Here is a 23,942-nt window from a genome sequence, read left to right as displayed (position 1 = left end):
TCTCATGAATAAATAAAATATATATATATATATATATTTAAAAATAAAATAAAATGAAACAAAATACTAAATCCAGCATCCAATCAAAAATTACTACAAGAATCAGAAAAATGTGACCAGCAATAAGGGAAAAAAATTGGTCAATAAAGATATGGAAAAGACAGAGATGACAGATTTAAAAAAACAAGGAATTAAAAGAGAAAATATAAATATCTACCTACAGGCCCAGCAAACCATCTGAAACTTGTGGCTTAAAAAATAATCATTATTTTGTTTATGAATCTGGAATTTGGGCAGGACTCAGAAGGGAAGTTCTACACAGCTCAGGTGTGGCAGCCTGACTTGAGATCTAAAGGCTTTGCTTCCAAGACAGCTCACTAATATGACTGAAAAGCTGGTGCTGGTTATTGGCTGGGAGCTTATTAGTTAAGGCTTTGGCCTTTGGTCCATTTCTTCATGGGCTTCTCTTTTTGATGTGGGTTTTCTCACAGCATGATAGATGAGCATCAGGAAGAGAATCACATAAAAGAGAAAAAAGGTAGAGGTTATATACTTTTTATGACCCAGGCTTAGAAATAACTGTCATCCATATTCTCAGGCAACAAACCCACAAGGGCCTGACCAGCTGCAACTGAGGAGACATAAATGCCATCTCTTTTATAGGCAGTTGCAAAGCTGTAGAAGGACATGTGCAATAGAAAATAATGTCATGGGATGCCTAGGTTGGTTAGGTGTCTGCCTTCAGCTCAGGTCATAGTCCTGGGATCAAGCCCTACATTGGGTGCCCTGGTGAGTGGGGAATCTGCTTCTCCCTCTTTCTCTCTGCCCCTTCCCCCTTGCTCATGCTTTTTCTCATGCTCTCTCTGGTGCTCTCTCTCATACGTACACACATGCACTACCTCTCTCTCTCAAAATCTTAAAAAAAAAAAAAAGAATGTTGTGAGCATATTGGAAAATACAATGTGTCATAAAGATACTCAAAAGAAAACATGAGCACAATGTGGAAAGATAAAGAGCATTTCTAAAAATGGAATTTGTAGACATGAAGAAATCTGAAATAAAAAATTCACTGGAGAGGATTAACAGCAGTTTAAATATTGCAGAAGACTATGAATGTAATGATATATAATTATAGAAACTCAAAAATTAATCATACAAAACAAAAAGCTCTCATCCCCCATTAAAATAAATAGCATATGGGTGATCTATGAGACAGTATAAAGTAGACTAACATGTAATTGGAGTCCCAGGAAAAAAGCGAGTAGAAAGCATTTGAAAGAATTATAGCTAAAATTTTCCAAATTCAATGAAAAGTACCCAAAGATTCATGAAGGTCAATGATAAACACAAAGAAATTCACATCAGGATAAGTCATAATTACATTGATTTAAAAAAAAAATAGCAATAAAGAAAAAAAATCTTAAAAATAGGAGTAGGGGTGATGAGGAGACACATTAAATACAGAGAAATAAAGATAAGAAAGACAAGAAACTTCATGTCAGAATCACTGATGGATCAGCATCTTTAAAGTGTAAAGAAAAGAAAAGAAAAAAAAAAACACACTAGAATTCAGAACCCAGTGAATTATATTGTAAAAATAAAGACAAAACAGGAGCGTGTGAGTAGGTCAATCGATTAAGCATCCGACTCTTGATTTTAGCTCAGGTCATGACTTAAGGGTTGTAGGACCGAGCCCCGTGTCCAGTTCCCCACTTAGTAGGACGTCTGCTTAAGATTCTCTCTCTTACTCTTCCTCTGCCCTTCCCCCTACCCTCTCTAAAAATAAAATCTTTAAAAAACTAAATAAAAGACAAAATAGAGACATTTTCAAACAAACAAAAGCTGTGAGAATTGGTCACCAACAAATTTGCACAATGAGTAACATTAAAGTTCTTCAGAAGGAAGGAAAATACCAAACAGAAACGTGAATCTATATAAGGGAATAAAGAGTACCAAAAATAAAAAAATTTTAAAAAGAGTACTGAAAATAATAAATATATAAGTGAATATAAAATATTTTTCACATTTAAAATGTTTTCTAAAAGTAATTGTTTAAAGCAATATGTTGTGGAAAAAAATAAACAAAGCAAAATGTTGTGGACTTTATAAGAAATGGAGAAATAAAGTACATGACAATAGCAGCATAAAGGAAAATGGGGAAATGGGAATAAAGAATTTAAGATTCTTGTATTATGTGTGAAATGTTATTATTTGAAGGCAGACTGTAATAAGTTAAAGATGCATATTGTAAATCTTAGAATCATTAACATTTTAAAACAATATTAAATAAAATAAAGGCATACACTTAATAAGCTAATAGTAAAGAACAATAAAATTGATATCAACAATAGCCAAATTATGAAAAGAGACCAAATGTCCAAAACTGATGAATGGATAAAAAAGATATGGCATATAGAAAACTTCCAAACTCATTCTTTGAGGCCAGTATTACCCTGATTCCAAAACAAAACAAAGATCCACCAAAAAGGCGAACTACAGACCAATATCCCTGATGAATATGGATGCAAAAATTCTCATCAAGATACTAGCTAATAGGATCCAAGTTACATTAAAAGGATTATTCACCACAACGAAGTGGGATTTATTCCTGGGCTGCAAGGGTGATTCAGCATCTGCAAATCAACGTGATACACCACATTAATATAAGTAAGGACAAGAACCATATATCCTCACCATAGATGCAGGGAAAGCATTTGACAAAATACAGCATCCTTTCTTGATTAAAACTCTCTGCAGTGTAGGGATAGAGAAAACATACCTCAATACCATAAAAGCATTATACAAAAAACCCACAGCAAATATTATCCTCAATGGGGAAAAACTGAGAGCTTTTCCCCTAAGGTCAGAATAGGACAGAGACATCCATTCTCATCACCGTTGTTCAATACAGTATTAGAAGCCCTAGCCTCAGCAATCAGACAACAAAAAGAAATAAAAGGTATCCAAATCAGCACTGAAGTCAAATTTTGGTCTTCGAACATGACATGATACTCTATGTTGAAAGACTCAAAAGACTCCACCCAAAAATTGCTAGAACTCATACAGAAATTCAGCAAAATGGCAGGATATAAAACCAATGCAGAGAAATCAATTGCATTTCTTTTTTTTTTTTTAAGATTTTTATTTATTTATTCTTGAGAGACACACAGAGAGAGGCAGAGACAGAGGCAGAGGGAGAAGCAGGCTCCATGCAGGTAGTCTAATGCGGTACTCCATCCCGGGATTCCAAGGATCACGCCCTGGGCCCAAGGCAGAGCTAAACCGTTGAGCCACCCAGGAATCCCCCAATTGCATTTCTATACACAGAAGAAAGAGAAATCAAGGAATTGATCCCATTTACAATTGCGTCAAAATCCATTAAGATACCTAGGAATAAACCTAACCTTTTACTGGATGATGATTACTGGATGATTGAAGGTAAAGATCTGTATTTTGAAAACTATAGAACGTATATGAACGAAATTGAAGAATTTCCCTGGAGTCCTGGGATCGAGTCCCATGTTGGGTTCCCTGCATGGAGCCTGCTTCTCCCTCTGCCTGTGTCTCTGCCTCTTTCTGCCTCTCATAATAAATAAATAAAATCTTAAAAAAAAAAAAAAAAAAAAAACAATGAAATACCACCTCACACCAGTCAGAAAGTTAAAATTAACAAGTCAGGAAACAACAGATGTTGGCAAGAATGTGGAAAAAGGGGAACCTTCTTACACTGTTGGTGGGAAAGCAAGCCAGTACCTCCACTCTGGAAAACGGTATGGAGATTCATACCTATTTCCCACAGGAAATACAGTGAGGTTCTAGAGCCAAGAAGGGTTAGAAAGTTGGCCTGGCATGCAATGTCAAAGTCCAAGTGGACTGAAGAGAACATCCACACAAGGGAGTGACTGATGATCCCAGACCAGGAGAAAAAGGTTATCTACAAATAGGGAAGAGCATATAGAGTGAAAAGACAACAGCACAGGATAGGTTGAGAGCCTAGGTGGGGTAAAGGGGCATCTGTGGAGGGGAGGGAACAATGAGAGAACTGGAACACTGGTTACATACTGGGGAATTAATGAAGTAAGTAGGAAGGATAAGAGAACCAACCAGGTTCTCATTCATGAAAGGGCTTATGAATAGAAAGAAAAAAAAGAGAATAAACCCTGTTCACTCTGGACTGTAACTGGAAGTGTTGGAATGAATTTATGATTTTTGTATATGTATGAAGACAGAAAAATAAATACTGATGTAAATATGTTTATATATGTATGTATTACATACATATATCCCCTTACTGAGAAGGCTTAGAAACAGCAATATCACACAGCAATGAGCATATCCAATACAAGACATGGTATATTGGGTATGCTCAATACACTAAGCTGGTTTCTTTCTTTTTTCATTTTTTTTGTTTTGTTTTGGGGCTTTTTTTTTCTTTTTTTTTAGATTTAATTCTTTGAGACAGAACGGGGGAGGGGGAAGCAGAGGGAGAGAAACTCAAGCAGACTCCCCACTGAGCAGGGAGCCCAATGTGGGGCTCAATCTCTCAACCAAGACCATGACCTGAGATGAAATCAAGAGTCAGGTGCTTAACTGACTGAGACACCCCGGTACCCCCACAAAATCTGGTTCTAACTACTATTCTCCACTAAAATACACCTGATTTTAGAGAAATGGGGCACAGAATCTTTTGCTAGAACATAAGAAATTGCTCAAATAATCAACAGAGACTGTCAAAACGTAATAGCATCAACTGGAGGGGACTCCCACTGGCCAAATCTGAGGCAATTTGAGCACTGACACAAACGATGATAATAACAGATTTAAAACAGGTGAATAAAACAGTAAACTTTGAGCACATGCTGATAGCAATAATTTTGAATAAAATGAAAGAATCTTTTCAGTGGAGAAGTTTAATAGATATAGATACTACCTTAATCATATAATAGAAGTAAACACTCATCAGTCAAGGGACAAAATAAAAATCATGTACCTCAAGTATTAAGATGCAATGACAAGGACAGAACATCACTTCTGTGCTACTTTCCCTAAAGATGTAGAACCTGAAGTTACTCATGAAGATCAAAGAAACCCAAATTAAGGGACATTCTTTAAAATAACTGGCCTATAATCTTCAAAAATGCTGAGTCAAATAAAGAGTGAAGAAATGTTCCATATTAAAAAGAGAGTAAAGAGAAGGGACAACCAAATTCAACCTGTGATTCAACTTCACTGCTAAATTGGTAGAACAGGAATGGGGTTGTAAAATTAAATGTATCACTGTTAATTTCCTAAGGATGTATTGTTGTTATATAGAAGAAGGTCTTTATTTATAGGAATGACATATGAAAGCATTCTGGAGAGTTGAGACATACATTGGCAATGTAGTCTGAAACAATTGTGGGAGGGAGGGATTGTAATGTATTTAGAACTTTTAAGTGTGAGATTGTTTCAAAATTCTTAATCAATTTCCCTTTTTCTAAAACATTTTTCAAAATGTGTTTGTCAAAGCCTTAGGCTTCCCTAGTTAGGACAAAGGCTAAGTTAAGCAGGGAGGGCCTTAAGTTCCTGACTGTTTTATTTTTTATATTTTTTATTTTTTTTATTTATTTATGATAGTCACAGAGAGAGAGAGAGAGGCAGAGACACAGGCGGAGGGAGAAGCAGGCTCCATGCACCGGGAGCCTGATGTGGGATTCGATCCCGGGTCTCCAGGATCGCGCCCTGGGCCAAAGGCAGGCGCCAAACCGCTGCGCCACCCAGGGATCCCACCTGACTGTTTTAATAAGCTTAGTTGAGAAACAGCTAAATACTAACTACAAACAGTTCTTTAAGTCCAGACTGCTAGATCACATCCAGGCTCTATAACTGCATGGATTGTGACCTGAATAAGCTAATTTTTCTAAATATTAGTTTTTTCATCTATAAAATGAGAAAAATGATAGTACCTACATCTTACCAAAGATGTTTTGAGGATCATTTAAAAATGATATATATTAACAACTATTAAATATTAAACTTTTAATGAGACAATACAATACCTGATACTTTTAATGCTCTATAAATATAACATATTTTTATTATTAATTCTTCAATACATTGGCCTTCTGTATAAAATTGCATTTCCTAAAAAGAAAAAATCCTAAAAAAAGTAAATAAAAATAATAAAAATAATAAAATTAAAAAATTAAATTAAAAAAATAAAAAAATAGAAATTAAAAAAAAAAAGAAAAAATCCTGCCATTCTAATATAATACAATTAAATTAAGACACTCATTGTACCAGCTTTGATAGCCTTTGTTGTCATAGAAAAGAAATTTACCCTACCCAGTATAATGGTTAAAAGCACAGGCTCTCTGGTCAGAGTGCTTGTGTTCAGATGCAATGCTGCCAGTTATTTGCTGCGTGATCTTGGGCAAGTTATTTAATTTATATAGGTCTGCTTCTGAGACTGTTTAAAAAAGGATAAAAATAGCTGTAAAGGTTAAATGAAATGAACAGACAACACATTTTAGCAAAGTATCTGATGTTTTAAGTCTTTAAAAATACTAGGTGCTGTTTTTATTTCTGGTAAATACATATTTAATACATAAGGACAAGAATTGGCATACTATGACCCACTGGGTAAACTATGCCCACCAACTACTTTTTTAAGACAAAGTTTAATTAGAACAACTAAATTTAGCCAGTGTACATTGCCTATAGCTGCTTTTATGCTATAATGGCCCTAGTAGTTGCAATAGAGACCAAATAGCTCAGAAAGCAAAAATGGTTAATTTCTGATTTTTCCATAAGAAATGTGCTGATCTGTACCATCAGTGAGAAAAACAAACTAAAGGGGCATCTTGCTGGCTCATGTGAGTCTTGATCAACCTGGGTTTGCAGGTTTAAGCCCCACACTGGGTGCATGTTCCTTTCCCCAAGAAAGTAAGCATTTCAAAACTGAAAATGTCCTTAAAGGTTTTAAGTTAAGACAATTTTTTTCCAATGGAAATACAAATTTGAGAATTACATGAATAGACTATACATAAAGGACATACTGTTATCACTCCAGATGTAGTTAATGCAATACATTAAGGCATTGCTTTGGGTCATAAGCAGAGCATATTTTTCTGAGATAAATCATCTTGAAAAGTATATTTAAGACATCTCTATGTAAGGCCACCTGGGTGGCTCAGCGGTTGAGCATCTGCCTTCAGCTCTGGGCATGATCCCAGAGTTCTGGGATCAAGTCCCACATTGGGCTCCCTGCCTGGAGCCTGCTTCTCCCTCTGCCTGTGTCTGCCTCTCTCTCTCTCTCTCTCTCTCTCTCTCTCTCGTGAACAAATAAAATCTTAAAAAAAAAATCTCTATGTAAAAGGAACTGTGTAGAATTCTATAAGATACTATAAAGAATCCACAAAGATAAGATGAGTAAAGTTAAAACAATCTACATGAGTAGAAAAATAATCTCAAGGCTTATAAAAACCAGAGTTAAGTGCATTTTACTATAATTTTTATATTTCTTTAAATTTTATATAAATAAAATAGGTTACTTTGTCCACTTAACCTACACAAATCAAAAAATACAAAAATGTATTACCTGAATTGGATGTTTACTAAATGAGGTTGGGAGCCATCTGATTGCCAATAAGTTTCAAGATTATCATCCCGTAACTGATCCACTCCAAATCCTAAAACGCAAGTGACAGTAAGTTCTCATGAAAAACAAAGAGTTATATATTCCAAATATAAAATTACCATCCACATTTGTCCAGAAAATGTGATCAACAGGATAGTCAGTATTGTAAAATTTAAATTAACTAGAATTCTTCCATCCTCTTCACCAGACCTCAACTCTTAGAATATCACCTGCACACGCAAAAGTTTCTATTAGGGCCAAAGCATTCTTGGGTGTGAGCTTTAACTTTTAAAGAATGTCTAAATATACTCTGAAGATAGCATTTGGGTTTTTAAAAATATTTTCTTTAGAGCAGCCCAGGTGGATCAGCGGTTTAGCGCCGCCTTCAGTCCAGGGTGTGATCCTGGAGACTAGGGATCCAGTCCCACATCGAACTCCCTGCATGGAGCCTGCTTTTTCCTCTGCCTGTGTCTCTGCCTCTCTCTGTCTCTCTGTCTCTCATGAGTAAATAAATAAAATCTTTAAAAAATTTTTTCTTTAAGATTTTATTTCTTTATTCATGAAAAACACACAGAGAGAGGCAGAGACACAGGCAAAGGGAGAAGCAGGCTCCCCAAAAGGAGCCGGACACAGGATTCAATCCCAGGACCCCAGCATCACGACCCAAACCAAAGGTAGACACTCAACCACTGAGCCATCCAGGTGCCCCAAGATAGCATGTAGTTTTTTACACTTTCTACAAAGTGGTAATAAGAATGATCCTCATGTCCTGCAAAATCTGATTTTATTAAGTTCAATATGCCACCTATCTATCTTTCTTGTGACAACAAAAGGACAATGTAGAAATATTTTCAAAGTCATATAAATTTTGAAACCAAGTGTTTCTGATCAAGATTCTGATTAATAAAAATTTAAATTTGCTCAGAATTTCATATCATCTAGCCATTCTACAGAACTGAAGTAAACCTACCCAGTATTGTTTTTTCTTGATTAAAATCATAATAATGCATACCAATTATAGAAATAATTAATGGTAAACTATAGATTTCTCAAAAATATTTAAGACAAATAAATCTAATTCACATTTAAAATTTTTCACTAGTATTATATTCATTATGGATCAAATTCAAATGATAGAAAAAAAGAACATTGTGGAAAGTCTCTATCCCTCCCCCAACTATCTGGTTTCCTTCTCCAAATATAATCAATGTTATCATTTTTTTACATACTCTTTCACAGATATTGTACACATATACAAACAAATATATATATATATATACACACACATATATATCTCGTTTTTTCCATTCTACACAAATAATGGCATACGATACAGTTTTATACTTTGCATTTATGTTTCACTTAATGTATCTGCAAGTTTCTTCCATTCAGTAATAATAATTAATAATAATAGCAGCAAACACATATCACATTTACTATGTGCCAGACATTCTAAGTATTCTACATGATATCATGTTAGTATTTATTTAACTCATATAATAACTCAGTTAACATAAACAGCCCCCACATTTTTTAAAGGTTATACAGTATCTCACTATCTAGAAATATAATTATTTAACAAAACCCCTACAGGAAAAAAAGACCCTATAGGTCATTTAGGTTATTACCAATGTCTTCCTGTACAACACTGCAGTAAACATCCACCTATCTTTAATTTTTATTTTTATTTTATTTTTTTTATAAATTTTTTTTAAATTTTTATTTATTTATGATAGTCACACACACAGAGAGAGAGAGAGGCAGAGACACAGGCAGAGGGAGAAGCAGGCTCCATGCCCCGGGAGCCCGACGTGGGATTCGATCCCGGGTCTCCAGGATCGCGCCCTGGGCCAAAGACAGGCACTAAACCACTGCGCCACCCAGGGATCCCTATCTTTAATTCTTAAATGCACATCAGTATTTCTGGAGGATGGATTTCTAGGAATAGAACCCTGGGTCATTAAAATTTTAACTTGATGAATATTGCCAAATTCTCCTCCAAAATGCATTCTCACCAATATTGCACAAAAACATCTATTCCTCTACATAACTAGTAAGTATTGGGGTATTCTGAAATCTTTACACAAAATGTTGAAGACTTAGTTTAAAGACATTAAATATCTATTTAATAAGCTTTTATATTGATTAAATACTGAAATCATTTTGGATATACTGAGACAAATTAATTAGGAAAATTGTATTTTTTTAATTTTAATATGGGTACTAGATAATTTTAAATTACATATGTGGTTTGCATTAATTTCTGTTGGACAGCTCTGCTCTGTACTCATGCTAAAATGTAATCATTCTTTCAAGTATTTACTAATGTGATAGGTGAAAAATTATATTTCAAACTTTCATTGATCATTTATATTTTTCCCATAGAATATACCTATTCATAATTTCATATATTTTCATTGCATTTTGGTCTTTTCATCGATTTGTAACTTTTCCTATTAATAGATATTATGCCTATATTTGTTCCATATGATCCAAATATGCTCTCCCCAGTCTGAGATGTGTATCTCAAATCTGCACATGCTGCCTTTACAGTATACTAACTAGTGAATAAGAGAAGTTTTCCAAGAGAAAATAATCTTTGCATTAAATTCTGAAGTACTAATAGGAGTTGGCTAAGTAAAGAGGTAGAAGAGCAAGGTTAAAGAGCATTCAGTAGGGACGCCTGGGTGGCTCAGTGGTCGAGCGTCTGCCTTCGGCTCAGAGCGTGATCCTGGAGTCCTGGGATCGAGTTGCACATCGGGCTCCCTGCATGGAGCCTGCTTCTCCCTCTGCCTATGTCTGTGCCTCTCTCTCTATCTCTCATGAATAAATAAATCTTTAAAAAAAAAAAAAGAGCATTCAGTAAATAGAAAAACATGCAATGGCATGGGAAAACAGAAGTGGAATCTGTAGGAAACAACAGCAGATCTTTTTGGAAGCTAAGGCTACAACTTTGTGTTGAATCAGGAAATGAGCCAGAGACATATGAAAGGAGTCATATCATATAGACTCTAGTGCACTAAGATACGAAGTATAAATTACCTTGAAAAATATGACAACCTACTGAAGAATTTTTAGTAGGGAAGTCATATGATTAGGCAATAATCAGATTAAGACCTTTAGACAGGTTCTTCAGTGCCAGGAAGGGACAAATGATGATAGTCTGAATTCAGACAGTGACCAAGATATATGCTCAAAAAACAGCTATTGCCCCAAAGAAAATCTTAAAATACAAAAACTGAGCTCTTCATTACTCACTCTGTAACTCTTAGATCTGTGCTGTACAATATGGCAGCTACTAGCCATATGTGGCTACTGAACACTTGAAATAAGGCTAGTTCAACTTGAGATTTGCTATACACATTGGTTTTTGAAGACTAGTAAGAAATCCAAAATATCTCATGAATAATAAGTCTACTTATTTGGATTAAAAACATTATTATAATTAATTTAACCAAAATATCCTTTTTAATGTATCTACTAGAAAGATTTTAATTACACATGCCACTTGCATTATACTTCTATTGGACAGTAGTTTGACTAGGCTGCTATTCTTTCTTTATACATTATTCGAAGGCTAATCCAGAATATTTATTTCTGCAAGTTATAAGATAAAAAGTTGTTTTGCCACCAATATAAAGACTTCTTAAGTTTTAAATCCCTTTTTCTTCTTACCAGTTTATGAGTTTGCTAAGATAATTAAGAACTCCACAACTAAATATTCTATTAATTAAAAGACTTTTGTCACTTACTATTGTAACTAGCTATGTAACTACTGTGACTATTGTAACTAGCTATTTGTCTAGTTTTTCTTTCTCTTCATTTTACAATTTTATATGTGTGTGAGCTCAAAGAATTTCAAAAAATGGTGTTTGTTCTTAACAAGCAAAATAAAACTAAACAAAAAACTTACAAGAATAAGAGATGTCCTGTAACTCAAGATAATCATTTTAAGTTTTTTTCTAAGATACTGCTTGTGAAACTATAGCAATACAACTAAGTAAGTGCAATCTCTGCAATCTCATCAATGACCAGTCTTAGCACCTCTGGAGTGCTAAGTATGATTATCAGCTTCTACTTCTTCAAAATATGTCTCACAAACAGAACATTTTACAAACATCTGTTTATGTGCCAATGCCATGACTCATAGAGTAAACTTCTTTTCCAAAGCTTCCCACTCAGTATTATACCTCATTTCTTTTAGTCCAAACAAAAGAACTACAAGACATATCTGTGGTAAGTGCTTTAACAGGTCCCATGATAATGCACACAAATGATATAAAAAAAAATGTAGATAATGACTGATTCTTAAGGAAGTGGTTCTCGCCGTATGGTCCCTGGATCAGCAGTATCATTGTCATCTTGGAACTTGTTAGGAATTCTAGACCTACTATATCAGAAGCTTCCAGAGTTAACTCCTCTAAGAATCTGTATTTTAATAAATCCTATAGGTAATGCTGATGCATCCTAAAATTTTAGAACTACTATTTAATGGAAAGTCTTCTCAACCTAAGCACTAGTGATAGTGTGCACTGGATGATTCTTTCAGGGGCAGGGGGTGTCCTATGCATTACAAGATATTTAGCAGCATCTCTGGCCTCTATCTGCCAGTTGCCGGTCACAATCCTCCCCATGCCGGCAGTTATATCAAAAAACCTCTGCAGACATTACCAGATGTCTCCTTTGAGGCAAAATCATCGCCAGGTGAGAACTATTGCTCTAAGGAAAAGAAAACCAGCATTCACGTATGGTTACTGTTTAATAAATATCCATTCTTCTCTACCCATCCTCCAAGGGAAGAAAATATTCTGCACTCCAGTCATATTACAGCTTAATCATGACTTGTTTTGGTCAACAAAATGTAAATGAATGCGACACAGGGGTTTAATTTAAAAGATTTTATTTATTTATTTATTTATTTATTTATTTATTTATTTATTTATTTATTTATTTATTTATGAGAAAAAGAAGGGTGGGGGGGAGACAGAGAGAATGAGTTGAGGGAGGAGGAGAGGGGAAGAGAGGGACAAGGAACTCCAAACCAAGCTTGGAGCCCAAATCAGGGCTCAACCCAGGGCCCCGAGATCATGACTTGAGCTGAAACCAAGAGCCAAACACTCAATTGATCAAGTCACCCTGGCACCCCCAAACAGAGGTTTTAAGTGTGCCTGCAGGTCTTCTTTGGCCTTTTAAACATTGGCACCCCAGTAACACATCATGCCTGAACACATGGAGCAAGCCTGGGCCCAACTCCTAACCTAGAGCCAAGCCACAGCCAAACAAGAATATATAGGTTTTGTTATAATATGCCACTGAGAGATACTGGTTGTTTGTTATACACCATTAGTGCAGCAAGAGCTGACTAACACAACATCAGCAGATGAGATACATTTGACTAGCCCAGCTTAGATTGCCTTTAGGAGTAAAACAGCCATTATCCTGTTTTACTTCTAAAGCAAGCATACTTTTTTTTTTTTTAAGAGCTTATTTATTGGGGCACCTGGGTGGCTTGGATGATTAAGCATCTGCCTTCACCTCAGGTCGTGATCTCCAGGTCCTGAGATCAAGCCCCATGTCAGGCTCCTGGCTCAGCAGGTAGCCTGCTTCTCCCTCTGTCTCTGCCTCTGCCTCTCCCCCTGCTCATGTGCGTGTGCTCTCTCTGTCTAAAATGAATAATTTTTTTAAAAATCTTAAAAAAAACGCTTATTTATTTATTCATGAGAGACACACAGAGAGAGAGAGGCAGAGACACAGGCAGAGGGAGAAGTATGCTCCCTGCAAGGAGCCTGATGTGGGTCTCGATCCCGGAACTCCAGGATCACACCCTGAGCCAAAGGCAGATGCTCAACCACTGAGCCAGCCAGGCATCCCAACAAGCATATCTTTTAACACAAACCCCTTCACATTTGCTAAGGCACTAGTATAATTAGGGCATATATCTTGGCTCTGAAGACACAAAGAGAATACATGGTCTCTGTGGAGGAGTTCATCTATCTAATACATAATTTATGCTAACTATTTACATTTAGACTAATTAAAAATAAATAAAATTTAAAATTTGATTCCTAAGTAACATTAGTCACATTTAAAAGTACTCAATAGCTACACCTAGCTAGCAGCTACCTCACTGTACAGTCCCAATGTTCTACTGGCCAGCACTGAGGGACTTAAGTAGATAAATTACAATATAAAGTGTTAAATGCTATAACAAAGAGATGAAGAAAAAACCCCCACAAACATATGAAGGCTAGGGGCACCTGGGTGGCTCAGTGGTTGAGCATCTGCCTTCAGCTCAGGTCATGATCCCGGAGTTCTGAGATCGAGTCCCACATCAGGCTCCCTATAGGGAGCCTGCTTCTCCCTCTGCCTGTGTCTCTGCCTCCTTTCTATGTCCCTCATGAATAAATAAATAAAATCTTAAAAAAAAAAAAAGAAAAAGAAGTGAAGGCTAAGCAACATGCTACTAAACCACCAATAGGTCAAAAAAGAAATCAAAGAGGAAACCAAAATATACCTGGAGACAAATGAAAATGGAAACATAGTAGTTCAAAATATTTGAGATACAGCAACAGCAGTTCTAAAAGGGACCTTTATAGAGATAAAGGCTTGCCTCAAGAAACACGAAAAGTCTCAAATAGTCTAAAGTTAAACGTAAAGGAAATTTAAAAAGAACAATAAAATTAGTAGAAGGAAAAAAATAATAAAGAGCAGAGCAGAAATAAATGAAATATACTAAAAAAACCACAAAGATTAATAAAACTAAGAGCTGTTTCTCTAAAAAGATAAACAAAATTGACAAACATTTAGTAAGGCTCATCAAAAGGGGGTGCTCTACATGGCTCAGTCAGTTAAGCATTTGACTTGTGATTTCAGCTCAAGTCAAGATCTCACGGGTCATGGGATCAAGCCCCACATCAGGCTTCACACTCAGTGGGGAGTCTGCTTGGGATTCTGTCTCTGCCTCTCTCTCTGCCCCTCCTCCCACTCATGCACTCTCTCTCTCTTTAAATTTTTTTTATTGGAGTTCAATTTGCCAACATATAGCATAACACCCAGTGCTCATCCCGCCAAGTGCCCCCCCTCACTCTCTCTCTTTAAAATAAATAATTCTTTTAAAAAAGAGAGAGAAAGAGGACTCAAATAAAACCAGAAATGAAAGAAGTAACAATGGATACCACAGAAATAGAAAGGATTATAAGAAACTACTATTAAAAATTATATGCCAACAAACTGGACAACCTGGAATAGATAAAATTTCTAAAAACAGATACCACAGAAATAGAAAGGATTATAAGAAACTACTATTAAAAATTATATGCCAACAAATTGGACAACCTGGAAGAAATAGATAAAATTTCTAAAAACATATAATCTTCTGAGACTGAATCAGGAAGAAATAGAAAATCTGAATATACTTATGACAAGTAATGAAAGGCCAGCATTACACTGAAACCAGACAAAAACACTACACACACACACACACACACACACACACACACACACATAATTATGGGCCAATATCCCTGATGAATACTGATGCAAAAATCCTCAACAAAATTTTAGCAAATGGAATTCAACAATACATTAAAAGGATCATTAACCACAATGAACTGAGATTTACTGCAGGGATACAAGGATGGTTTAATATCCACAAATCAATCAACATGATATACCACATTAACAAAATGGATAAAATAATCAGCTCAATAAATGAAGAAAAAGCAATTGACAAAGTAAAACATCCATTCATGATAAAAACTCTCAACAAAGTGAGTTTACAGGGAACATACTTCAACATAATAAAGGCTATATATGAAAAACCGGTAGCTAACATCATATTCAATGGTAAAAAACTGAAAACTTTTCCTCTAAGACCAAGAACAAGACAAGGATGTCCACACTCACTTTATTCAATGTAATACTGAAGTCCTAGTTGCATCAACCAAATAAGAAAAAGAAATAAAAGGCATCCAAAAAACTGGTGAGGAAGAAGTAAAACTCTCACCCTTCAAAGATGACATGATGGTATACATAGAAAACCTTAAAGACTCTACCAAAAACTATTAGACCTAATAAACGATTTCAGTAAAGTTGCAGGATGTAAAATTAGTAAACAAATCTGTTGCCTTCCTATACACTAATAACAAAGTAGCAGAAAGAGGAATTAAGAAAATAATCCAGGGCCGCCTGAGTGGCATAGGCAATTAAGCAAGAGATGCTTGGCTTTGGCTCAGTTCAAGATCTCAGGGTGATGAGATCAAGCCTCAGGCTCTGTCTGATTGAGATTCTCTCTCCCTCTCCCTCTGCCCCTCTCACTTATGCTTCTCTAAGATAAAAAAATAAAATAAATAAATCTAAAAAAAAAAAGAAAAAGTAATCCAGTTATATGAAAAAGAATAAAATACCTAGAAATAAATTTAATCAAAACGGTAAAAGACCTGTAATCTGAAAACGGTAAGACATTAATAAAAGAAACTGAAAATGATGGGATCCCTGGGTGGTGCAGCGATTTGGCGCCTGCCTTTGGCCCAGGGCGCAATCCTGGAGACCCGGGATCGAGTCCCACGTCGGGCTCCTCGTGCATGGAGCCTGCTTCTCCCTCTGCCTGTGTCTCTGCCTCTCTCTCTCTCTGTGACTATCATAAATAAATAAAAATTAAAAAAAAAAAAAAGAAACTGAAAATGATAGAAACAAATAGAAAAATATATCATGTTCACAGATTGGAAAAATTAATATTGTTAAAATGTCCATACTTCCCAAAGCAATCTATACATTCAGTGCAATTCCTATCAAAATACTAATAGTATTTTTCACAACTAGAACAAATAATCTTAAAATTTGTATGAAATCACAAAAGAGGGCAGCCCTGGTGGCTCAGCGGTTTAGTGCTGCCTTCAGCCCAGGGTGTGATCCTGGAGACCCCGGATGGAGGCCCATGTCAGGCTCCCTGCATGGAGCCGGCTTCTCCCTCTGCCTGTGTCTCTGCCTCTCTCTCTCTCTCTCTCTCTGTGTCTCTCGTGAATAAATAAATAAAATCTTTAAAAAAAAAATCACAAAAGAACCTGAACAGCCAAAGCAATCTTGAGAAAGAACAAAGCTGATCATATCTCAATCCCAGATTTCAAGTTACGATACAAAGCTATAGTAATCAAAACAGCATTGTACTGGCACAACACCAGGCATATAGATCAATGGAACAGATAGAGAGCTGAGAAATAAACCCACACTCATATGGCTAATCAATCTATGACAAAAGAGGCAAGAATATACAATAGGGTAAAGATAGTATCTTCAATAAATGGCTTTTGGAAAACTGGATGGCTACATGAAAAAGAATAAATCTGGACCACTTTCTTACACCATCTACAAAAATAAACTCAAAATGGTTAAAGATTTAGATGTAAGACCTAGAACTGTAACTTCCCAAAAGAAAACATTGGCAGTAATCTCTCAGACAATTGGCCTCAGCAACATTTTTCTAGATATGTCTGTTCAGGCAAGGGAAACAAAAGCAAAAATAAAGGGGACATCCAAGTTGTCGTGAATGGCAAGATCTCATTCTTTTTGATGGATGGACCTAGAGGATATTATGCTAAGTGAAATAAGTCAGACACAGAATGAAAAATACCATACAACCTCACTTATAAATCTAATAATAAAATAAGTGCACAAACCAGAATATAAATACAGAGAATTGCTGGTTGCCAGCGGGGAGGAGAGTGCTGAAGGAGGGGCAAAACAGGTGAAGGAGATTAAGAGGTACAACTTTCTAGTTATAAATCATGGACATTAAAGTAAAGCATAGGAAATGTAGTCAATAATACTGTAACACCATTGCACAGTAACAGGCGGAAACTACAACTTCTGAGTTGAGTATCGGCTGATTATGGTGTACACCTGAAACTAACATAGCATTGTAGGTCAAAAATACTTCAATTTAAGAAAAAAGAAAGAAAAGGGATGAATTAACTAACTTCTCGTCACATTGTCCTCTCTTGGCTTCTACCCTTGATCTTCTGCTCTCCTGGTTTTCCACTAGTTCAGCAGCTACTTCTCCTCAGTGCCGTGTACTGATTCTTACTCCTGCTGCTCTGCCAGCTGTATCTTCAAGTGCCCTGAAGCTTTACTCTTTTTTTTCTAAATACAATCTCTCCCTAGTGGAGGCTTAGAATACCATCAGTGTACAGATAAACCCTGAAATTTGGGTCTCCAACCCAGACATTTCCCCAAAGCTCCAAGTTTCTCTACTCAATTGCTTAATAAACACCTCACTAGAATGCTGATCTCAAAACTAATGTATCTGAATCATACCTTTTTTTTCTTACCCAAACCCATTTATTTCCCCCACCTCACTTTCTCAACTTAGGGAATAACACCGAGTTATTCAATCAGACACCTAAGAGTCACTTTGAATCTTTCCTTTCCTTTAGTAAGTCATGATTTTTCCATCTCTAAAAATACATCCCAAAGCCATCATCTCTCTCCGTATCAATGACCATCAGCCTATTCCAAATCAATACCATGTGACACAAATTACGGTACTAGCCTTTCCCCTCTGGTCTACACTATTACTCTTTTACCAATCATTCTCAGTGGCCATAGTGGATTTTTTTAAAAACTCTGTATCAGATCATCTCACTTTCCTGCTTAACATTGCCAGTGGCACCTACTTGTACTTCAGATCCAAACTGTACTTCAGATTCTACCAGAATTCATAATTTGGCCCATGTCTAATTATGTCTCCAACCTCATCTTCTACCTCCACTTCTCCTCCTTACCCACCATCCTCTAGCTATACTAGACTTCTTTCTAAATCTCAAACATGCAAACCATTTAGCGCAGAGCAGCCTTTGAACTATTCCCTGTGTCAGCAAGGTTCTGATATCTTTGCACAATGTATTCTTCTTAATATTTATATCTCAGCACAAATTTAATTTTCCAAGAGAAGCCTTTCTTGGTCTATTTATTATATTGCTCTTTTATTTTCTCCAAACCACATATTGCTATTCAACTAGAAACTCAATTATCACAATTGTCAATTATGGTATGGACTTAAAAAAATTAAAATTTAGTGATTTTTTTTAACAAGAACAGAATTATGCTTCTCAAAATCAATTCATAAAAGCAATGTCTTGGTAAAAGATATGAATTAAATGGAAAATATTTTTTATTATATTTTTTCTTTTATTTTTTTTATTGGGGTTCAATTTGCCAACATACAGCATATCACCCAGTGCTCATCCCATCAAGTGCCCCCCTCAGTGCCTGTCATCCAGTCACTCCAAACCCCCGCCCACCTCCCTTTCCACTACCCCTTGTTCGTTTCCCAGAGTTGGGAGTCTCTCATGTTCTGTCACCCTCACTGATATTTCCCACTCATCCTCTCTCCTTTCCCCTTTATTCCCTCTCACTATTTCTTATATTCCCCAAATGACTGAGACCATATGTTTGTCCTTCTCCGACTGACTTATTTCACTCAGCATAATACCCCCCAGTTCCATCCACGTCGAAGCAAATGGTGGGTATTTGTCGTTTCTAATGGCTGAGTAATATTCCATTGTATACATAGACCACATCTTCTTTATCCTGAATGGAAAATATATCATAGATCAGATGTTCACAAAATACAGCCTCACTAAATCCTTATTTTTGTTGGCTTACAAAGTATCGAAAGTGCATCAAACACAGAAGATGTACCTATTTTTCCCCTAATTCTGTTTCCCAACATGATATGAATTTAGTGCTTATGAAATTAAAATGATTAAGTTATTATAATAAGACTCTGTTAATAATGCTAGCAGTCACAGAAATCTGACCTTTAGCTTTTCCAGTCTCTTGGACAGAGACTGACAATTGTGCTGAATTGTGGAATTGTTTTGTGATGTGTCTTCAACTAAGCTGAATCTACTAAATACATTCCAACTTTAATCTGAGTGAAATATTGAACCAGTATTTTCAAAGACAGAAAAAATAATTTTGAAAGCTCTATACGACCTACCACATGTGGCAGGCAAGGAAATTTGTACCTCCAACAAACTTATTAACATTTTGAAAGTTTATTAAAAGACTTCCTTATAACACTTCTCACCTGAATTATTGCATGTCCTCCGAATGATTTCTTTAGCCTCTAACCTTGCTTCACTTCAATCCATCCTCTATACTTCTCAAATGTGAACAAACACTGATTGTTTTATTCTGCTACTTAAAATTTTTCAGGGCTCTGTACCATAAAGTATCAACTGTTTAACAAAGCCCTCTATGATCAGGCCTCTACTTAACTAGCTAGCTTCACCTATGCCACTTCCCTCTGTTTTAGTTTTACTTATAATTTTTGAATGAGCTATGTTTTGTCCAAGCTGTATACCTTTGTGTATACTGTTCCTCTTGCCTTTAGGTCCTTACTCAGCCCTTTCCTTGTTCCGTGATGAAAGAGAAGCATCTCCATGAAGCCTCCCTTGATTAAGGCAGAATCAGTCACTTTCCCCCAGGCCACTACTGACCTGAGCCCATAGAACCTGACCTCCTGGAATCACAACATTCCCACTAATTATGTGATCATTGCCAAAATACTTCATCTTTCTCTACTACAGTTTCCTCATTTAGAAAATGATAAAAATAATAGTCCATACTGCATACACATGTAAAGTACTTAGAACAGGACCTGTAATTTAGTAAGCACTAAATAAAAGTCATGAATTATTATACTGTATAATAATGACTAGTTTAAAAAAAATAATAATAATAATGACTAGTTTAAAGCTATAAGTCCTCCACTAGATTGTGAACTCCTTAATAGCAAGGATTCTGTCTTTTTTATCTTTTATTCTCTAACAGCATTATAGACTTCAGCAACTATCTGCTGCCTGGAAATGAAAAATACCTGATCATGGAAGCAAAGGTTAAACAACCTTCTCATCTCATTAATAAAGCATAGTCATTCACTCTTTATATATAAAATGATAATCATTTAATGATAGTTGACTGACAGATCCAAAAGTGATAGAAGTACAATGTATGACACAACAGGCATGCAAAGCTGGTCCAACATTCCAAAATTAATAATGTTATTCACCAGATCAACAGGCTAAAGAGGAAAAAATATATATATATGATCAATAGATCTAGAGAAAGCATCTGACAAGATCCAACACCCATTCAGTATGAAATCTATTAGCAAACTAATAATAAAAAGAAACTTCCTCAATTGTAAATATCCATGGAAAAAACCAACAGCTAACACCATATTTAATTGTGAGACCCTAAGAGCTCTCCCATTGAGACCAGGAATAAGAAAGAAGTCCCTCCTCACTACTCCCATGCAACATCATATTGGAAGTCTTACCTTTTAGAGTAAGATAGGGAAAGGAAATAAAAGGTACAGATTGGGAAGGAAGAAATAAAAACAAATTCTACTCCTACAAATTCTACAGAATTTTACTCCTAAGTATTTACCTAGCTGCTGTCAGGAGGCCAGAGTCTCCTGCCACACAAACCTCTCCACAGGGTTCCTTGTTTCTTCACAAAATAGCAGTTGGCTTCCCCCAGTGAGTGATCAAAACGAGAACAAGGCAGTCACCCTGTCTTTTATCAATCTAGCCTCAGAAGTAACATACAATCACTTCTGCCAAAAGTTCCAGATACCAATCCTGACAGTGCAAGAGGTCAACAGAAGGGTATAAATACCAGTAGACAAGGAATCACTGGGACCATTTTGGAAGCTGGCTACCACAATCTAAATGTCCATTAATTGGTGAATAGAGAAACTATGGTATATCCATACAGTGGAATAGTAATCAGCAATAAAAAAGAACTACTGACATATGTAACAACATGAAAAAAAAAAAAATCACAAATACTAAGAGAAAAAGCCAGACCCAAAAAGCTATGTACAGTATGATGTATTATACTCTGGGAAAGGCATAACAAAGGAATACAAAACAGATCAAAGGTTGTCAGGAGGGCGCCTGGGTGGCTCAGTCAGTTAAGTGTCTGCCTTTGGCTTAGGTCATGATTGTAGGGTCTTGGAATCAAGTCCCATGTTGGGCTCCCTGCTCAGTGGGGAGTCTGCTTCTTCCTCTGCCCCTTCCCCTGCTCACGTGCTCTCTATCTCTCTCTACTAAATACATAAAATCTTAAAAAAAAAAAAAAAAAGGTTGTTAGGAGATGAGAAGGAGGCAGAAGACTGACTACAAAGAGGCATGAAGAAATTTCTTTGGATAAAGGAAATTTTCTCTATTTGATTGTAATGGTGCTTATATGATCATATGCATTTGTTAAAATTCATAAAACTACATACCTAAAAAGGATAAGTTTTATTGCAAATAAATTATATCTCAAAAATCACTTATAAAAGGAGAGAAATGAATCTTAAGGGGAAACAAGAAACTTGGTTGGGAATACTGCTACAGCAGTCTTAATGTGTAAATAACAAGATTCCAAAGAAAAGTGACTATTAAACCAGTAACATGATAATAAAAGTTCCTCAAGCTAAAAAACTTTCTCTGAGCTTAAGTCTACAGATTGAAAGTGCCCATCAAATTATAAATTAGACAGATGAGAAAAGATACACATGTATCCTGGCATATCCTGGCAAAAGTCTTGAACTTTAAGAATAGAAAAAGTTTAAATGCTTTCCAGAGAGAAAGAACAAGTCACTTAGAAAAAAAGGAGAGACAAGCATAGGCCTTCTTATTTGTAACAAAAAAGGAAATGGTGAAATAGCATCCATAAATTTTGAGAAAAGGACTGCCACTCAAAAATTCTATCCCAAACAAGAGTAAAATGAAGTTATCTAGGAATACGCAATCACTCAAAAGAATGTATCATCCATTTATCCCATCTAGAGGAACAGCCAATAAAAAAGTGCTCACCAAATAACTAACTCATTTTACATATAGAGGAGGATAAAGAAGAGACCTTTTAAAATATGCAGTTAAATTGAAATGGATATTAGTAAAGCAATCGGGAAGAAACATATAACAAGTGAAAACTCAAATTTATTTTAGAATAAAAATAAAGCATCTAAACAAAAAAGAAAATTAAAGTCAGTCCAGTGTACAAGGTAACTATAAGTAGTTATTATAAACGATATGTTTGTTTTGTTTGGATTTACCTGGTTTGCAAGATGAGAGTGACCAAACAGCTTGTGACCCAATTTCCCGTACTGTTCCAGTCCTTTCCAACTGCTTAGGGTCAGCACCAGGAGGTGTCTTATTTGGTGTGGTCATTTTTAAAATATACTATGTAGAAAACAAGAATATCCACATTATACTGGGATCTGCGCACCTTCTACAAAAGGTAAAAAATTAAATTTTAATAGTAAAAGGGTAGCACTTATATACCCTTAATATTAATCATCTATTTCTCAAATGCAGGTAACATAACTCAATCACTGTAATAAAAAAAAATCTCGGGAATTCAGGGTTTTTTTTCTAAAATATATTAAGACTTAACAAGACATGCAAAACAGTAGAATTTAGTAGCCAAAAGGGCATGGAATCAGGGTTTTAACTTCAGTCTCTCCTTTAACTAGCCTAGACTTTGGGCATGTCTGGGCTTTATTTCCTTACCTCTAATAGAAGTTGACTTGATCTAAAATTCTATAATGCTACACAATTTTATACCTGAGAAAAAATTCTTTTTTAAAAAAGATTTTATTTTTAAGTAATCTCTACACCCAACATGGGGCTCAAACTCACAACCCTGAGATCAAGAGCTGCACGTTCCAGCAACTGAGCCAGCCAGGCTCCCCTCTGAGTAAAAATTCTAAATTCAAATGAATCTTTTTCTTTAGAAAAGTTAAATTGAAATATCCTTATTCCAAGAATATGTAAATGTTACTTTCCATTTTTTTATTTTGAACATAAATTTACTTTGATAATTTATTTTTTTATTAAAGTATAATTAACATACAGTATTATATTAGTTTCAGGTATACAATATAATGATTCAACAATTCTACACATTTCTCAGTGCTCATCACAGTAAGTCTTTTTTTAAGATTTTTGTTTTTTTAAGTAATGTCTACAGTCAACATGGGACTCAAACCCACAACCCCAAGATCAAGAATCCCATGCTCCATTGACTGAGCCAGCCAGGTGCCCCACAATAATTCTACTCTTAAACCCCTTTATCTGTTTCACCCACTTCCCCTCTAGTAACCACTAGTTTGTTCTCTATATTTAAGAGTCCGTTTTGTTTCTTAAATTCCATGTATGAGTAGGAAATCATACGGTATTTGTCTTTCTCTACCAGACTTATTTCATTTAGCCTTATACCCTCTAGGTCCATCCATGTTGTTGCAAATGGCAAGACCTCATTCTTT

The 23,942-nt window shown here is 35.6% G+C and overlaps 1 protein-coding gene across 8 annotated transcripts in view; it reads right to left on the bottom strand.

Moving 5' to 3' along the window:
- Positions 1-23,942, bottom strand: part of ANAPC10 (anaphase promoting complex subunit 10) — a 208,693-nt gene that overhangs the window by 183,176 nt on the left and 1,575 nt on the right. For all 8 annotated transcript variants that reach the window (XR_005985145.1, XR_005985144.1, XR_005985142.1 and 5 more), the window contains exons 2-3: positions 22,731-22,857; positions 7,580-7,670 (exon numbers count right to left, since the gene is read on the bottom strand). Coding sequence is in view for 3 of the 8 variants with exons in the window: in XM_041737819.1 (XP_041593753.1) it covers positions 7,580-7,670; positions 22,731-22,845 (206 nt within the window). In the remaining 5 variants the exon portion in view is untranslated. The remainder of the gene's footprint in view (positions 1-7,579; positions 7,671-22,730; positions 22,858-23,942) is intronic.

This window comes from Vulpes lagopus, chromosome 23, assembly GCF_018345385.1.
Source record: "Vulpes lagopus strain Blue_001 chromosome 23, ASM1834538v1, whole genome shotgun sequence".
Lineage (NCBI taxonomy): Eukaryota > Metazoa > Chordata > Mammalia > Carnivora > Canidae > Vulpes > Vulpes lagopus.
The sequence above is the reverse complement of the archived record's forward strand: the minus strand, read 5'-3'. Positions and strand labels throughout refer to the sequence as shown.